Source organism: Sinohyriopsis cumingii, chromosome 4, assembly GCF_028554795.1.
Source record: "Sinohyriopsis cumingii isolate HCF-2022 chromosome 4, ASM2855479v2, whole genome shotgun sequence".
NCBI lineage: Eukaryota > Metazoa > Mollusca > Bivalvia > Unionida > Unionidae > Sinohyriopsis > Sinohyriopsis cumingii.
Window position 1 is genome coordinate 59057986 of NC_142964.1, and position 19685 is coordinate 59077670.

Consider the following 19685-nt stretch of genomic DNA (forward strand, 5'->3'; position numbering starts at 1 on the left):
GTCCTGACCAATTTAACTCCTTTTTGTCTGTAGCTATAATTTGTTTAATCTTATAAAGAAATCTGAGCTTTCTTTTCAACCCTCTAAGAATTGGCAGTTCAGTTTTATACGATACGCATTTAATCGTATAGGCTTGATGTGGCGTTCGATCCAGCTGTTCAATCGCATTTCCGTACCACAGTTCAGTTTTATAACATACCCATTTAATCGTACAGGCTTTCGATACAGCCATTCAATCGTATTTCCATACCACAGATCCATGATTGAATTACAAGCACTTAGCCTATGAGAAATAGTATTAAAACGAAAGCCGTTTTGGACGTCGTGCGTACATATTGTAACACGTTTATAAATCCCAGTTCGTTTTGAATTTCAGTCATACAGTAAAGTTAAAATATATTTAGAAAGCGTAAACAAGGGAGTATGTAGTAAAGACAAACTAGCATTTGTGTTTTGTACTGAGTCGGGGGAAAATAAACAAACTCGTATGGCGTATGAATACATCTCGGTCTGATGGTCTGATGGCCTCGACGTATCCCTATTGCGTATCAGACTCGTTCCTTCCGCTGAATCAGCACAAAATGCTATGCAGTTTTTTTGTATATATTGAATTGGCGTGCAAAAGCATTTAAAAATATCATCTTTACATAGTTCAGTCTAAGGTATCCAGCTAAATATCACACGTATTCCTATCCTGATGATGTTGTATAAATAACCTTAACTGGTTAAATATAATCAGAAAATAATAAGCAATTAATTATCCCTTCTGTAATTTGCAGATTAATGTGCAATACAAAATCAAAGTTAGGAGGTAACACTCTTAAATAACGTATTTTCTTTTTTGCAACATTTTATGCATTCGTCAGTTCTAACATGTTGATCTTAATGAATGAAAGATGTAAAGATACTGGTGAGAAATGGAAACAATTTGTCCTTTAAATGAGAATGTTACCGATGGCATTGTGTTATGTGATTTTAACAGTGTAGCGATCGTAACAGGAGTCGTTGTCAAGTAGATTATCACTAATTGTACAATATTTTTTTTTAAAATACAGAATCCGGACGCTTTTTAATTCTGAGAGTAATTACAAGAAATCTTTTTCGTCAGCATAGTGGTTCAAGTTGATTTTAGCTTTCATATAACATGTCAAATATAACTAATATCCGTTGATAACATTAGAGAGAGAGAGAGAGAGAGAGAGAGAGAGAGAGAGAGAGAGAGAGAGAGATTATGTCTATCTAATTGAAAAGATACTATTTTGTATTTTTCCCTGTATCTATATGTATGCATGTATGTATGTATGTATGTATGTATGTATGTATGTATGTATGTATGTATGTATGTATGTACACAAGTATTATGCATTTATCTGTATGTATGTATCTGTATGTATGTATGTCTGTATGGATGGATGGATGGATGGATGGATGCATGTATGTATGTATGTATGTATGTATGTATGTATGTATGTATGTATGTATGTATGTATGCATGCATGTATAAAAGCTGACCAACTGCAATTTAATTGTGCATTGTAACAAAGAATAAATAAGTATTAACTTCCCTGTGATAAGAAAATTGGTTGAAAATGGAGTAACACTGCTGACCGAAGGATTGCATATAAGCTCAGACGTGATTCAGTTATATAGTTCTCTTATAATTAGAACGCTGGTTAACCTGATGGTTCAGTGAGGTACAGCTAGTTTAAAAGTAAAAGTTATAATACATTATCTAGAGAGAAAACACGCACGATGCAGAATATTACATTTAACTGCATTATTTACTGTAATTGTGTAATGGGTATCGTAAATTTTTTTATTATCGAGATTTGATTTAAAAGAAAAACTGCAAAACAACAAACAAACGATATTTTCAACGCTTGGTGAAGATGTAACTCAAGGTTAGGAATTGGGCTGTCCTTTCTATTTCAGGACTTGTGAATAAATGTTTGGATCATTTTACTTTTACGACACCATCAATATTTAACACTGAATGCATAAATTCGGTGCATCTCAATAAATTGAGTTGACAACCCAGCAACGAACGACCTCCTATTTACAGTTCTATCTTGTTTAAATTAGTCGGTACAGTATTTACATCTGTCATGTCTTAACTAAACACCTGTTTGTATACATTCTCTCTTATTAGAAGAAAAATACCTGACTGTAATTTGGAGTAAGTGGGACTGAGTAAATACTTGAGCTATAGGCCACCTCTAAATATGTGGGACCATTGCTCTGCCATTTCTAATGTGTTAGTACGCGTGTTTGATGGGTATCAATTTTCTTATAATCTATCACAAAGACTAACTACGTTCTTATGAAATAATTTTAGAATTATGGAACACATAAACTTCCAAATGACATTTATGTATTATTATTATTATTATTACACGGCTGTATTTGAATCAGACGCTAGCAAGTGCTTATTTTCATATAGGATTTATCAATGCCCCGTCCTTTCTATGTCCAAATCCGGATGCACGATACTCCAAAGGCGAAAAAATAACTGCATGTAATGTGATCCAGATCTATCGGTTTGGAATGCAGTATACTTATTTGTGAAAATTTGCTCTTCGTGGTTTTCCCGTCTTCCTTGAAAACGCTAGCCACGTAATTGCTTTCATCTGATTTATGTGCTGAATTGGGCTGGTCGTGAGATCGGGTTCGCCCAGGTGTGCCGATGAGATACGGTCTTGCTTTCTAAAACGTTATTGACTCTGAGACATAATTAAGAAAGAGTTCGAATCATGTAGAAAAAATATACAACAATATTAAATGCACACAAATACTTTATGACGGCGATTGAAAACCGATTACGTTTTTTACATATGTGGAACGCATTGTGATCTAGGAACCTTTTAACCGAAAATACATGTTTCAAGGATCCATGACTTTCTCATATTTTGCTTTCTTCCTGCTAGGTGATTAGATATTTTTTTCAGGAAACAAAATTCGCAAATTAGACAAGAGCAGATAGAGATTAGAAGGTTTTGGAGACATATTTAAGTTGGTTTCTTTTCACGTTCTTTCGTGTGTGGTAGTATTAACTTATGTATGAAACATTATTTCCTAACTCATTCACAAATCAATAAGTGGTATCAATAGCCAAACCCCAGTTCGTGCACCTAAACGGACCGCAACAATATATTATCTGTCAATTGCTCCTGCATTTCCAGAAAGGTTCGCTAGAATGCATTTCTACTACTGATCCACTAAAGTATTAAAAACAGTCCTTGCAGCAAGATCATCAAAATTTGTTACGCTATTCTTAGCTCGAGACAGCGTGATTTGTGTTCCTTGTCGAGCATATCTATAGAGATACATACATTTATGATGCATAAAGGTCATCAACTCTGGTCTTGGAACAATCACTTTATGCTGAAACTGGTGCTTATCTATACATTACTGTGATATTTTATACCAAGACTGGTACTTATCTACATAAATTACTGTGATATTTTATACTAAGACTGGTACTTATCTATATAAATTACTGTGATATTTTATACTAAGACTGGTACTTATCTACATAAATTACTGTGATATTTTATACTAAGACTGGTACTTATCTATATAAATTACTGTGATATTTTATACTAAGACTGGTACTTATCTACATAAATTACTGTGATATTTTATACTAAGACTGGTACTTATCTATATAAATTACTGTGATATTTTATACCAAGACTGGTGCTTAATTATAAATTACTAAGATGTTTTATTGCTTATCTTTTTTAACCAATGCTGAATTATTTAATGACTGCTTTTGCAAGACTTGCAGTTGTCAGAATCATTGTCGAAAAAGTAAAAAATGGCGTGAAATAAACATTTTAATTTTAATAATATGTAGCAACAATATCATCCGCTGATGTGTTATCTTCCAGTTTTATCTTTACGTGCTTTTAAATTCCGTTACCACAAATTCTATCACGTTACAATAGTCATGTACGGCAATTTTTAATATACGGATCGTTATGCCTCCAATTAGAACATCGACCCGTCATGATGCTTAATTGGTAATTGACTATAAAAAAATGTGTCAAATGCGCTAATATTTGACGAAAAAGTACCATATGCCTTCCCTTTGCGAAAATATGTCCCTTACAGACAGCTAACCAATTCGCCAAGACTCACATGCCCTTGGCGTCACTTGAATGAAGAGTAACTACTTAAAATAAATATGTAAAATTCTTTGTTTTTTTGTTTTTTTTTCTTCATTACTTCGTTATTTGGGGCGACCGTGACTTGATTGAAAATGTAAACTGATCAGTCAGTTGCTACTGTGTTCCGATTCATATTCATCACTTTCATATCTCGAATCGGTATGTAGAATCTGCGTTTAGATAAATGGCCTAATCCATAAAGAAATCAAATCGACAAAGTTAGGATTCGAATTGCAGACGTGTGCTGTTTGGCAGTGGTGTACGACATACGTTCTGGATTGGTGACGAAGTTTGTGAGATATTTAGCAAATGGTGTGGCAGTGAAATCTTTGATAGTGAAATAGGGTATCGTCATCTTACTGTCATCTTCCTTATCTTGCCCGAAAGGTCATAGATCCAAGCGTACGTGGACACTTCGTGGACACAACCATGGTCACATATCAGTAACTGAACTTGCTGAGGAAGTGAAAGGAAACGAGTTAATGGTTTCATGATACATATATAAACGGGACTTTGTTTTAGTATGGTGTAAATTCAGGTGACCAGTGGGATGGGAATGCGATGTCAATCAAACAACCTTACCTCTTAGCTGTATCAGATTTGTAATTTAAGAGGCTCCTTATAGGTGTGTATATAAGCGTTCTCACTCAGTAAGAGCAATGTTTATTAAAATAAAAGTGGATTCACTGACAGGAGATTTAATTTCCCTCTTGGAAATTTATGGAATTCATGTAAAGAAAGGTAGGGATCCTTCAGCAGTTTCAGAGTTTAGGGCAATGGACTTAAACAAAAATGTGTCATATATAATTTACAAATGCTTTCTATATGTAATTATGTCTTCTTCCTCGATCATGTCAATATAATTTAACATGTTCTTTTATGGACACTAAGAATTGTTTGGACTATTTACTTGATGTAATTTGTTTTTCTGATTATATATATATATATATATATATATATATATATATATATATATATATATATATATATATATATATATATATATATATATATATATATATATATATATATATATATATATATATATATAATCCATGTTAATTTAAGGTCATAGATAAAACAAATTCTGAAGTGGCAATTGAGTATCATGTGTTTGACTCGTCACATGCCTTTCCTAGACAATCGTATGCACGAGTCGACTACAAAATGATAGCGAGGTCAGAGTTCATGTGAAGTAGTCCATTGTGCATGTAGGTATAATGTGCCTCACGTGGACACAAGCGATGCATGATATAGCAAGTACACTTGCATACGCATTGCAATAATCAGGGCACACCCTAACTGACATGATTTGCTAATTAGCCTCACTGTCGACATTGCCACGTTTTCTTGGTACTATACTTACTACACTGAAGATGTCATACGAGTGCCCATTTTAAATGAGATCATTGAATCATATAAATAAATGTCTCTGTGTTAATAGCCATGACGAGGAAAGGATTTAAACTAATTGACGAGTTTAAAAATAGTGTTTGAATTAGGAATGCATGCGATATTTTGTTTATCAGTTGACAGAAAAGCTGATATAACAATTCGCATCTAGGTTAGCGAGATGGCTTTAAAATGCGTCGGGAATTGTGCTTTACTTTCTACACTTCATGATAAATTGTTAAAGCTACTTTAAAAGTCAATCTCTCTCTCTCTCTCTCTCTCTCTCTCTCTCTCTCTCTCACACACACACACACACACACTTTATTATGTTATTTGTGATGTCATTATATTTTGTCATATGAATTGATAAAACCTGAATAAAAAATATTGACCTGTTATACAAAATACACATTAGTCACGTGATAATTGTTGATAACCAACGAGAATTCACTATTAGATAAAGCTTTACTTTGTATCACCGGTACTTATTTATTCTCACCATCATGCTGTTTTTTTTATTTTCTGCACGTAGAATAAACGTTTGTTATCAAAACACCTACTAAAAATAATGAACTGACAAATAGTAAGTGATTACATTTGAGACTTTGCTTCTAAGACTGAGATATTTGGTTCACACATACAAAGTATCTAATCCTGGTTTTCAGTGTTGGAGATGACTTGGTTCAATTTATGCATGACTGATTAAGTTGCCGTAAACAATATGAGGAAAAGAACACAAAGTTTTGATTGTTCTTAGCAAGACATTTTGTCTTTGAGATCACCGTCCGTTGATAAATATAATTATTATGGTATGGTCTAAAATTAACTAACATCCATTTTTGAAGTCTGCCCTTGAAACTGAAAATAATTTAAAAGATCCAGAGGAAAGGAATATATATATAAAATCCACAAACTTGTTTGAGTTGTTTTTAATGACGTTTGGAACGGTGGCATGGCATTCGTGGAGGATATCAAAGATAAAAATTAAAGGACTTTATTCTGTGACCTATATTTAATACATACACTTAGTTTTCACAGATTTATGCCACTTGAGTCTCACACTGGATATCAATTTAATATAAAAGAAAAAAATACGACACGCTACCATTCGAAACAATGCAATATATGGTGCAAAACAATAGGAAAATAATTTAGTCTGTATACAGGCAACGAGAACGTCCGTTATGTACCCATGAATAAGTAGGCTGGTTCCCTGTCGTTTTTCTTGCATTGCAAATGGTGTCACAACGCAGAGTATCGGACTTTAAATTTATAATGAATTCCACAGAATATGGCGCATATGACGTAATAGTCTCATTCAGTCTAAGAGAACGAAACACGGATTGTTTAAAACAGGGTTTACAAAACACAGCTCGTACTCGGCATGCAGCCCGCCAGCACATTTTGTGCCCTTACTTAACAAATGTATACTTGTGCTTTTATTGTAGACACAAAAATTGCGCAGTACGGTCGCTTTAGTTCTAATCAAGTGAGATTCTGGCCCATGTGAACGATTTTGTTGTTCACTACAGTCTGAACTAGGCGGCATACATATGAATAAAGAATTGTGTGTTCAAAAGTGTTTATATTTTTTCTTTCTGCAAACAAGTGTCCCTGGAGAGATACAAACAAGACTGTTTTTAAGGAATTAAGTTTTTGGGACATGATGGGATATAAAGAAATCGATAGCCATTATCTATCTAAAAGTTGTTTAGAGTCTGTTATACAGTAAAACTTCTTATATTTTAACTTCTGTTCTATGATCTTTATTTACAGTTGTATTTATGAAATTGTTAACACGAAAAACAGTAAATGTTAATCAGACAGAAAACCTCCATTAGATGATGGCAACATGGAAAAATTGGTCATATGTAGTATGTGCATCGCTTGATTTTGGATAACTTTCCACATTTGTTTCAGAAAAACTTTCTGTAAATTTAATGACACATGCGTTAAACATTTTCATAAAATTTGAAAAGAATATTTAATTAAACTTCATTTTTATATGTTTGCTTTAAAAGACTATATATTGTTATTATAACTGGTATTGTCTCATATTCTACCGTTCTCTTCCACATACACAGGTAGGGCGCAATGAAGGAAAAGTCTAAAACTGCAGCTCGATCACGACGCGAAAAGGAAAATGCGGAATTTTACGAGTTGGCGAAGATGTTACCGCTTCCTTCTGCCATCACAAGTCAGCTGGACAAGGCGTCCATCATTCGACTGTCCACAAGCTATCTCAAGATGAGGGCAGTCTTCCCAGATGGTGAGTAAAAGTTCCTTCTATTTTCCTACCTAATTCTCCTTCTTCTCCCCCCTCTACCTCCTTTTCAATTCGGGCCACATTTGGTTTGATATTTTGCTTCATCTCCATTCCTTTCGGCACTTATTCTCAATCTACTTTTCTTCCCTGTCACCACTTTCATCTTCTCCTGCCTCCCACCGCTGCAAACAAATCCAAAACCACTTTTATTGTCTCGTTGTTGTTGTTGCTTCTACTGCTGTTTTGGGTTCAACGCCATTTTTCAGCACACAATAGGCGCTACATGGTTGCCAGTATAACTGGTGGAGGACCAACCTGGGAAAACCCCGGTAAGAACCACCAACCCAGTGGAGGACCAACCTGGGAAAACCCCGGTAAGAACCACCAACCCACGGGAAACTAATGCAGCTTTATCACATACCCACACTGACCGAGCCTGAGGCTCGAACCCACAAGGAGAGAGGTGAAATGACAGTGATCGGTAAAGGCGAGCGCTTTAGACCACTCAGCCACTATGGGCCCCTGCATCATCTCCCAAAAAAATACCAGTTTTCCTCATCTTCTTTCTTTCTCTTATTCTTTTCGTGATTGGAAAGTCACTGACCAAAATGAAAACAGCCGTATTAAACATTTAAAGAATTTTGAAGAATTGTTCACGACCCTGCCATAAATTTTATTTATGAAAGCCGAAACGTTCTCCGAAAAATCCTCGCAAGAGGAACCTGCCATTAGAGCAATAAGCAACGGTGATGCCAGTATCAAAATCTGGTAAAGACGAGACGGATCCTTATAGGACTCACGGTACTAATTCAGTTCCCATAGTAAACCTATGGAAACACCATGATCTTAAAAATTCAATAACTTAAAAGTTTTGAGTGCTCATGATCAAACCTATATTTATCAGTATAGATGAAACCTGGATGTCAGCTTCTGTACAGAGGAAAGGATATGAGCCGCGGAATTTTCTGGACTTACATGTGTTTTAAACGTGCTTTCAATTCCGCGATAAAAAGAGTCAGATACTAATTTTAGTAATAAGCGATCGAAACTCAAGACTGTTAAAGGACTGAAATTCCATCAATAAAACAATGTCTCTATTTCGTTCTCACTTACAACTAGGATAAGCTCTCAAAAGATTCTTTTTCATACAACATAACTTACATTATCAACCAATCTTGGTCAGCCTAACCCATATATACTCTATTTTAGGTTCACCCATTTCCAAGCTGGTTTCCAATTTTTTTTATACCATTAGTACCGTGCGTCCTATATTCACCCTTGATTTTCTTGACAGCCCTAGGATTAGTTCAATACATAAGTAAGCAATTTGCATAGTCCTGCTTGTCAAAGATTACATTTGTGAATGTTACATTATATTGAAAGTTCAGCTTCACCAAAAGACCAATTGTGCATTTCAGGCAACATTGAAATATTTTGAGCTTTATTTAAGAAAATAAGAAACAAATATTAAAATAAAGCTGTCTAATAAGAATCATCTTTTTAATATCACCATTTATCACTCTTCAATTTAATGCTGTCATATTATGTAATTAATGAGTAAAAGGTCAAGGTGACCATCTATATGTACATGTATTATTACAGAAAAAGAGATTTAAATGACAAAAATTACCTAAAATTCACCCCAGAAAACATATAATTAAAAACTAAAGTAAAGTAGATATACGTCAATTAAAATACAATATATGAACTTTCCAAACCTTCACTGAAAGAAATTAGTGAAATGAGAAGTCATGAGAGGTCTTCACCATTAAGCATGGTGGAAAAGAGCTCAGTGGTCATATCTCAATCATTATGTTTCAAAACACAAATAGAAAATATCATATTGCTTACTGTAATTACTCTATAAATGGTAAATTGTATAAATTTTATATATGCATCACTTAGATATAAACCAAAGTGTTAAACACTTCACCTAACACAGTCAAATCTACACACGGTTTCCCCTCCCTCTTCTTGGCAACAGTTGATATATTTGAATACGCATTTAATATCCAATCTAAAGTCACTCTGTGGCTTACAAAATGTATTAATTTTGCTTGATATCCACAAATAGAACCATATGATATGCATTTATAGTAAAGTTAATTGCACTTGCATATGAGGAGACACTATTGCTGTGGCTGTCTATAGGACTCACGGTACTAATTCAGTTCCTACAGTAAACCTATGCAAACACCATGATATTAAAAATTCAATGACTTAAAAATTTTGAGTGCTCATGATCAAACTTATATTTATCAGTATAGAGGAAACATGGATGTCAGCTTCTGTGTAAAGGAAAGGATATGAGCTGCGGCATTTTCTGGACTTGCATGTGTTTGAAACATGTGCTTTCAATTCCGCACCAAAGAGTCAGGTGCTAATTTTAGTAATGAGTGATCCAAACTCAAGACTGTTAAAGGACTGAAATTCCATCAATAAAACAATGTCTCTATTTTTTCACTTACAACTAGGATAAGCTCTCAAAATATTCTTTTTCCTACAACATAACTTACATTATTAACCAATCTTGGTCACCCTAACCGATATATACTCTATTTTAGGTTCACCCATTTCCAAGCTGGTTCCCATTTTTCCAAATCATTAGTACCGTATGTCCTATAAATGTCGTCCCATATCATTATCAGGTGATAAATGTCAGACTCCTGTGTTGTCTCTAGTCCAGGAAACTGCTATCAGACTTTCGGCATCGATTCAGATCCATACGCATCACAGAGGACCATCTAATCAGAGTGCTTGCTCGGATACACATCGACGGATTAAGATTCTGTCTGCGAGCCTTTAGAACTTCCACTTAGGAAAGTCTTACATGCTGAGAAAATGAATGCAAATTCTATATTCCCAAATCACCACGTTGGTTACCAATTCCATCCCACTCCATCCCCAAATAATATTTGGTTGACCAATCCTCTATTTGTTCAGAGTAAATGTAATGAAATCAGAACTGCCGATCATGACCATACCTCCCTGTGTACAATCGGTTCGAATGATGAGACAAGTTGCAGCTGACATTGCAACACTCCATGGCACTATCTCGAGATGGTTACCGGGTTCAGCTTCCATTTGTATTGCAGAAATTACACAAAATTTAAACTATACCAAAACCGTTCAAAAAACAAATGTCATCGTCAAGCAAGCCTTGCAAAACCTTAAATTGGACAACCCATTATTATCCCACATTTTACAGATACATGATTTTATTTTATTCGTTTAATAAAATATTTTTGTGTGTGGTTTATATCGATTGCAAATTTTTGTTATAAAATTAGATACTTAGTTTCATGTCTTGCCTCTAAAGTACCTTCCATTAGGTCTGTGTTGATTGGTGAAATAATTATGATCGTGATATTGTTTGTTAATGTAGGCGTTTTAATTTTTATTCCACTTTCACGGATCCATTGAACTTGTTAATTTTTATACATGCTGTGATGATTATATAACGTGCGGTTTTTTATATTGGAATTGTATCAATTATTACGATCATACCTACACTTACATGTTTACGAGCAGTAAATAAAGTTTGCCAACGATAATCTGATGTTTCCGAATTGTCTTCGTTCAGTTTTATGTTGGTTCGTCCAAATGGACGACTAAATGAATATCCAAATATTTTTACATTTTTCACTTACGTTTCATTGCCTGAAAAATAACCATGAAAATATTTCGTGTGAAAAGCATTTTAAAGATGTTGTTTGTTACAGAGGACAGTTGAAATATTAGAAGCGAGAATTTTGTCCTAGTACTGCAGTGTTGTTACTATCTCTAGTAATGCAAACTGCTATACTGGTATCCAAATTGAGGCACTGACAACTGTAGCCAGGGAAACCACATGTTACTGTTTGTCCCATTCCCACAATCATCTCATCGTGCTGGCACGTTTTATCTTGGATATCTGATCATACACTGTGTTATCAAATCGCAGGTTATCAAGTTGTAAAATTCGGACTGATCGACACAAGTTTACACTTTCTACGATATATGTATATATATATATATATATATATATATATATATATATATATATATATATATATATATATATATATATATATATATATATATATATATATATATATACATATATATATACATATATATATACATATATATATATACATATATATATATATATATATATATATATATATATATATATATATATATATATATATATATATATATATATATATATATATATATATATATATATATATATATATATGTGTGTATGTATGTATGTGTGTGTGTGTGTGTGTGTGTGTGTGTGTGTACATACATACATACATACAACCACGAATTATTATCGTGGTATTATTATTACAATGGTCCTATTAGTCCACATTGTCGGATACCAGAAAAAATAATAGTCACCGCCCTTTTTTACGGTCACCTTTTCATTACAGAGGACCACTGTAGTTTGTTTAATAAATGTTATTATTATTAGTATTAGTAGTAGTAGTAGCAGCAGCAGCAGGTAGTGTGGTATCTAACTGATCATTACCAATACTACTACTATTCTCTTTCGTTAAAGAAACGAAAATGCAAAGAAAATATTAATAAACGAGAAAAAAAGAAGAAATTCACGTAATTTGGAGTAGCAATGACGTTTTATATCTACGCTAATTTTCAAAAACGCTTTGACGATGTGATTGATTCAAGAGCTCATTTAGGCAGTCTTTTAATCAGTTTGTGACGTATTTGTTGAGATTATGCAGACGAAACATGCTGCGTTGAGAAAAATCCCATAATAATACACATTGTCGTAGTTTTACATGACAGCTGTTCAATTAGCACTGGTATATATCGGAAAGAAATGGATATGTTCCTATCGGGGCATAAATATGACTTTCTTGTCACTGAGCCACGAAAGTTTGCACCGTATATTTTTTTTAATTCACTTTGGAGACTTGGAGTTATGAAAAATAGTGCTGAAGAGAATTTAGGTTTACAATGACTCCGTCTTTGAATTAATTAGTTTTTAACATTCATGGAGATAGTCCTGCATTCAAAATATTGACAATATATCATATTGAATAACCAATGGTATATCAAGGCATTCATGTTCTAAGATACGTGTACACTGAGAGAAGGTTCAGGTTCAGAGATGAGATAACGTTTTACAGCAAAAGTACATGTACACTTTTCCCTTTGTTTTTGTCTCTAAACACATATTTTATATCCATTTGTTGACGATATACTTCTTTAATCTATAATACTACGTTCAGTATTTATTTATTTATTTATTTATTTGAAAGATTGGATTATTTATTGAAATAATAATAAAAAAAGATTTTCTTATTGTCAAAGAGGCATACAAGCGATGATTCAAACATATATTTTTAGTGTTTCTGGACGTTGGGAAAGGAACCTTCAGCGACATGAGTTCTGTATCAAAACCTATAAAAATGCTAAGCAATTTATAGCTTTAACTTACTGATGAAAACCATTTTACTGGTAGGCGAAATTACTCGGTTACTCGGACATCATCCTCATTCTTTATTTTAATCATAAGCTGAAACAAGTTTTAAGTTACGGAAAAGTTCTTATGTTTGAAAACCAAGAGAAATAACTTTTCTCGTACTTTGTATGGCACAGATTCTAAAATCTAAATCAACACTGTTTGAAAATGGCTTTATATGGCATTATTATATAAATCATTGAAGTTAAACAAGCGATATGGTTGAATACCAAGTAAATGAATCATTTGAGAGCTCGAACGCAGAATTATGATTGGTTATCACTGATGATGATATAGGTGATAAAATAATCGATTTAAACTCAGCTTGAATTGTTTTTTATTATTAATATGGCGAACAAACAGTCCCCGGTTCTTTTGCATAAGTTCTCATGAATCAGGGGCAACTGACGAAAGAGGTCAACCATCTCAATAATAGATAACTCACACAGTTGTTAATCTACTCACGGCCTTTTGTGAAATGAGCTATCTCGTGACCTCTGTAGTAACTTTCTGTATATCTAGAATCTAGATCCAAAATAAAGTGTGACGAATTGTGGATATATATATATATATATATATATATATATATATATATATATATATATATATATATATATATAGAGAGAGAGAGAGAGAGAGAGAGAGAGAGAGAGAGAGAGAGAGAGATAAATAGATAGAGGGAGGGATAGAGGGAATGAGAGAGATTAAAATGTGTAATGTAGACTTTTGATTAATTCTAACATACCCTATAATTATAAGAAAACATAGCATATAGGTCGGAGTTGCTTTCAAGACAGAATCATTGCACGATTGTATTTTCCCAGTCTACTAAACTTTCATTAGAATATTCTCTAGAGACTGAGGATAGCATACACATATCGTCTAGATGCGTATTCGTACTTCAGAACGAAGATAAGACGAATGCACTTAAGCTTTTAAGACCCCAAAATTGTTGCCGTATCACTGTGGGGAGTTTTTTTTGTTTGTTTTTTTCCTTAAAAAAAATGTTTCATTCATGAGGTTTGCTTTTCGCTCGTACATCATGTTGGAGGCAGTGGTAGGTCTGATGAAACCTCTAATTGGGAGTGGCGGGGAGATATCTAACTCTTCATATTCCTAACGTTTCGTCATCACTAAGGGTCAACCAGCCAGAATCTGTCACTGAAACTCAGTAGTAGATTTGAAGAGGTTACATACTGGTATATATATATATATATATATATATATATATATATATATATATATATATATATATATATATATATATATATATATATATATATATATATATATATATATATATATATATATATATATATATATATATATATATATATATATTCATCCCCTGTCTTCGTCGATTGTGACTACAAATCCTTCGAGAGAGTTACATTTTCTGTTCTTACGAATTGCTTTTTAAAAATGCCATGTTTGCATTTACATTCCAAATGAAAAATATGAATTTTGAGAAAATTAATGATTATGGAATTTGAAAATTCGATTGTTCCAAATCTTTTTAACACACGGAAAACATTATTCTTTCTCGTATGTAACAAGTCAGAGATGTACTCGTCGAGCAATTGTTTCTTGACCCGCTGCTATTCATTTACTTACCATTTATTTGTAGGAGGAAAAGACGCATCAATGCGTTATCATCTTGAAATTGTTTCCCTTGTCCTGTGATAGTAACCGAGGCCCGTTAGCCGTAGCTGAGCTATGTACGACCAATAGGAATTTGCTGTTAAGTATCTGATTCATGGAATAATTCTAACAGTGATAAAGCTGTCATTTTATTCGTTGTAACCGCTACGATCTCTGTCTTGCCAAAGTCGCAGGATAGCTGGAATTTGGGTAATGCCAAAGTCGCAGGATAGCTGGAATTTGGGTAATGCCAAAGATAAGATTTCTGCAAAAATGTGCTACGTCATATAAAGATTTTTAAAAATCATAAAAAGAAATAAAAGAGGGTAAAAATGAATTGCTCTAAAAATGTAAATAAGCGGATGGAAAAAGGAAGAAAAAAGGATAACTTGCTTATTTAATTTCTGGCAAACTGTATCGATGTGGGGAAAAATAAACAACAGTTTGGAGGGTGGACTTATGTTTAAAACACATTTAATCTCTCGAGGTATTTTATTTTGCTCCAGGTGAAAATGCATTCATGCGGTTTAATACTCATTGATTAGTGCGTGCGTTTATGTATCAGTATATACATGCACGTATGTTTTGTATGTATAAGGGACGGTAGATAATGCCATTGTTCCATTTACTCCACCATCAGAAAATCTACATTACACCCTTGTCCCATCTGCAATTAGTCCTTATCGTTTTCAATTTTTAGCGTTCATTAATGGAAAAATCATCAAGGGATTACTTGACTCCGTGGACGTATCAACCACTTAACCTCCTGCTTTTGATAACTGAACCAGAACCTTTGAGTTAAGAGCCAAAAGACGGGCACCATGCTCCAGTGAGCCCCCTTCCCGGTTTATATTTACTTTTAACTTCGTGAAGTACTGGCTGAGTTGACTTCTTTGCACCTTTTGTCACCTGCACAATCTAATTAATCGAGCCTTTGATCTGAGATCCAGGTAACACTACAATGTTTACTGGCCCTTGTTTTAAATCAATACTATCTTCTATTATCTATGGTCAGTGTCATCAAAATCAGCAGGCCAGAGCAAACACCGACCGGCGATTACCACCAACAAACATACTTAAACCTAACCGGGGCATCCACATAATCAAACACGTGGAAAAATAAAAATGTTATTGATAGAGCAAAAGAGGGGTGTCAAGATAAACATTAAACATAAATTAGCTGATAGGCAAAATAGAATCAAATTGGTGGCAAATGCAGCATTAAATTGATAACTACTTAGCCAATCTCTACTTATGTCAAGAACGATATAAAAGAATTCAGACTTTAAAAAAACTCCATAGCTGTGTAAAAAATATAACAAAACCTTCACCAGTATATAGCGTTATTCTTTTTCAAATAAAGAAACAAAATTATATTTTCAAAATAAAATGTATAGTGCCAACTAGGTTAGACTTGGTTTTACTTTTCATGAAACAAAATGAATAAATAAATAAATATTCGGATGGTATGTCATATGTTTTATTCACCAGCCCTGTACTAGTAATCCCTTGTTTATATAGTGTCTTGGAAAACGTCATTTAGCTCATTTATGGATAATTTGTGTCATAGAAAAAGAAACCATTATCTCCAACAACCGCTCTATGATGTAGTATTATTGCTTGTCCTCAAGGATTGTATATGAAGAAAAAGCTCGACGCTGAATAAAGAGCATGAATGAATCACATCTATCTAAGCGAGATTATTGTAAAGGTGAACATATTTGACTCAAAGAAATAAACTTGAATTTTAAATTCTATCAATTTAGTTACACTTTATATTCAGTAACATACCTTTGTCGATTGAAGATTTATTCTGATAGCATGTTGTTAAATATTCCACCCCATATCAGGGATTTGATGGTGGTGGGGCATTTAACATAGGGGGCCCTTATAGATTTATAACCATACCTGAAAACAACCCTTCAGCTGTCCTTTATATGTAAATAATTATTATAGCCATATTAGGCTATGCATGAGATGGTTTCGACCTATATATCCTTTATTTAAACACACGTAATTTTATCCTCGTCAAGGAGGGGGGGGGGCATGACTGGGGTGGTGGTGGGCCGGGGTCGGATCACGTGCCCCATGTGCCACTGCCCCATGATTTTACTCGCCTTTTACTGGTTACCTTTAAATAATCCAATTTTTGTAATTTGTATGATTTTTGATAAATTAATTTAATGAAGATATTTAACGTGTTGTTATTATCTTAGAAATTGTTAATTATATTTATTTGTAAATCAGCCTGAAAAAAATATTAACCATTTTAGCATTTAGTTTGAAATGTGTACACATAGAGCCGAGCAGGTAATTGAGGTTTGTTTTTACATTAGAGAAATCTGTAAAGATAAACGGAACAGATAAAGAATTAACGTAATGATATTTTCAAAATTATATCTTGGATACTAACCAAATGAAATATATATATATATATATATATATATATATATATATATATATATATATATATATATATATATATATATATATATATATATATATATATTCCTTGCTTTGTAGCATATAGATATTCGTAGTCGTCAAACAGAAGGATTAGATGTTTTACGAAAAGGAAGAACGCCAAACAACTGAACAAAACCTACACAGTTAAAAATAACTTACGTAAAATAACTCTGATGTGTTAAATTCAATAAAAAAAGAAAACATTCAAGGACTGCAGCCACTCTGTGATAATTTCAACAGACAGCTAAAATACTTGTCGATCAGAGAGATTTAATAGAATATGTTTGTGAAAATAGAAATTTAAAACTGTAAAAGGAACATCGAGTATGCAGTGAACAAAGTAAAACGAATCATGCTGCATACATCAAAAATACAATGATAAACATCCACGAACTCAGATGAATGTTTTTAAGATGAATTATGTCTCTCTGCTTAGACACAGAACAGCGCATGCATAAATCCGATGTAAACATAGACAATTCCAATAGATGCATATTTATTTTTTTGGCCTTTTAGGCACTACTCCCGTTCACCTTTGGCATTGAAAGATATTGTTTACAGGACTATGACTCATTAGCATGCATGGACATGGGCAAGGGTGTCCGAATAGGGGATGTAGATTCATACAATGTACATATTTTGCACCCAAAGTTGACTTACAGAAACCGTCAAATTGTCAGACATGAGCAATATAAAGGAAAGAGGTTTTTTCAATAAAAAGGAAGCGAATTGTATTCGAGATTATAGGTTAGGCAAAACTGTCTTATTTTGCCCTGCCAAAATAAACATTTTATTGGTGAATAGAGCATAAATTTAAATAATATGATATGAAACCACAAGGAACCACTTAAAAGGAATATATCCCTTGGAAAAACACAACTTTTGTTAAAAGGTAGACAAATATATTTGTTTATTACACATTTCAAATGGCAAAATACGTGCAACCATTTGATGATGATGATGACGATGACGACGACGATGATAATACATCAGCTATTTTCACATGTATGTTCTTGTCTCAAAATGTTTCTTTTATTCCTTCCACGTTTTAAAGCATTTTAATTTTTTAAGTTTTCTTTTTAATTTTTTTTATAAATGTTATTTCTATAAATCAAGTTTATGTCTCGACAGTCACTAGATGTTTCAAAAAACACGAAATACTCTACTAGATAAAATCTTGAAGCCATTTATTCTTTTTAATCCGCCGATGTAAGTAAATCTTAGACGATCTGCATCCTTTTTTCTGCAGAAGGGTGCTTTTCAAGAAATGATCACGGGGCATTTCCAGTCTTGATTAAACTCTCGTTAACCAAACTTTGTGTGCGTCATAGCTTTTAGTTTACAATTTTCAACATCGACATCTTACGGCAGTCTTCTTCAGTGGTCAAATTGAAAAGCAGAAGAAATAACAGAACTTGCGTTTGATTTACAGTATTTCCATTGTTCCCCTCTGTTCCAAATTAAAGTCAAAGGTTACTAGTTTCCTTATGAGATAATTTGTGCCGTCATTTTGTAACGCATGCCGGTGCACAGAATCAGAGGTTTAATCTAAGGACAAGGGTATTGAAGAGATTATGGGGAGCCGTTGTTCAATTACATAATAAAAATACAGACTGTACCATCAAAAAGCACGTTCTACCATAAAGTAAAATCAGTTTTGGATGTTTTATTGTGTTCTTTGCATAAGAATATTTCTATAGTATGTAGATTATACGGTGCATAATGTCCATAGTGTTTAGAATATTACTTTTTGTCTTTTACATTTTGACAATAACTTCATTCTCACACATTTTAATATAGGTACATTTTTATTGAATTTTTAAAAACTGATTATATGATGCAATTTTTGTATATCAGTCGCGTATTGTGTATTATATAAAAGTTTAATGTTCGAAAACAAATTAGGGTGAGAAAATTGGACTATTATCGAAAAATATTATAGCATCTGTTATGTTAAAAAATGTATTGCACATCATGTTTTATATGCTACAGCAAATCAAGTTTAATGGATGACATTTGTTAAAATTATGTTGACTATGCAGGCGTTAATGATTTATTATTTCCTGTAGAACGGATTAACTGGTCACTGAAAGATAACTAAATTGCAATAACATGAGAAGAGATACAATTTGTCTTCTTCAAAGTATTTTAAATATCCTTCCTTTTTATTAAACTTTTACATAGAAACTTTATGTTTTCTTTTGTCTTTTCTTACACATGTGCTAAAAACAAAACATAATCTCGCGTGAGTTAAACTTTCAAGATTTCTGTT

General features: G+C 33.2%; 1 protein-coding gene across 3 annotated transcripts in view; it reads left to right on the forward strand.

The window, feature by feature from the left end:
* LOC149801235 (single-minded homolog 1-A-like) overlaps positions 1 to 19685 on the forward strand; it is a 67807-nt gene that overhangs the window by 14296 nt on the left and 33826 nt on the right. The window contains exons 1-2 of one of the 3 annotated variants that reach the window (XM_089955307.1): positions 4531 to 4794; positions 7646 to 7830. In XM_089955307.1, the coding sequence (XP_089811433.1) occupies positions 7656 to 7830 (175 nt within the window). In that variant the 5' untranslated portion in view covers positions 4531 to 4794; positions 7646 to 7655. The other 2 variants (XM_089955309.1, XM_089955308.1) reach the window with 2 other exon arrangements.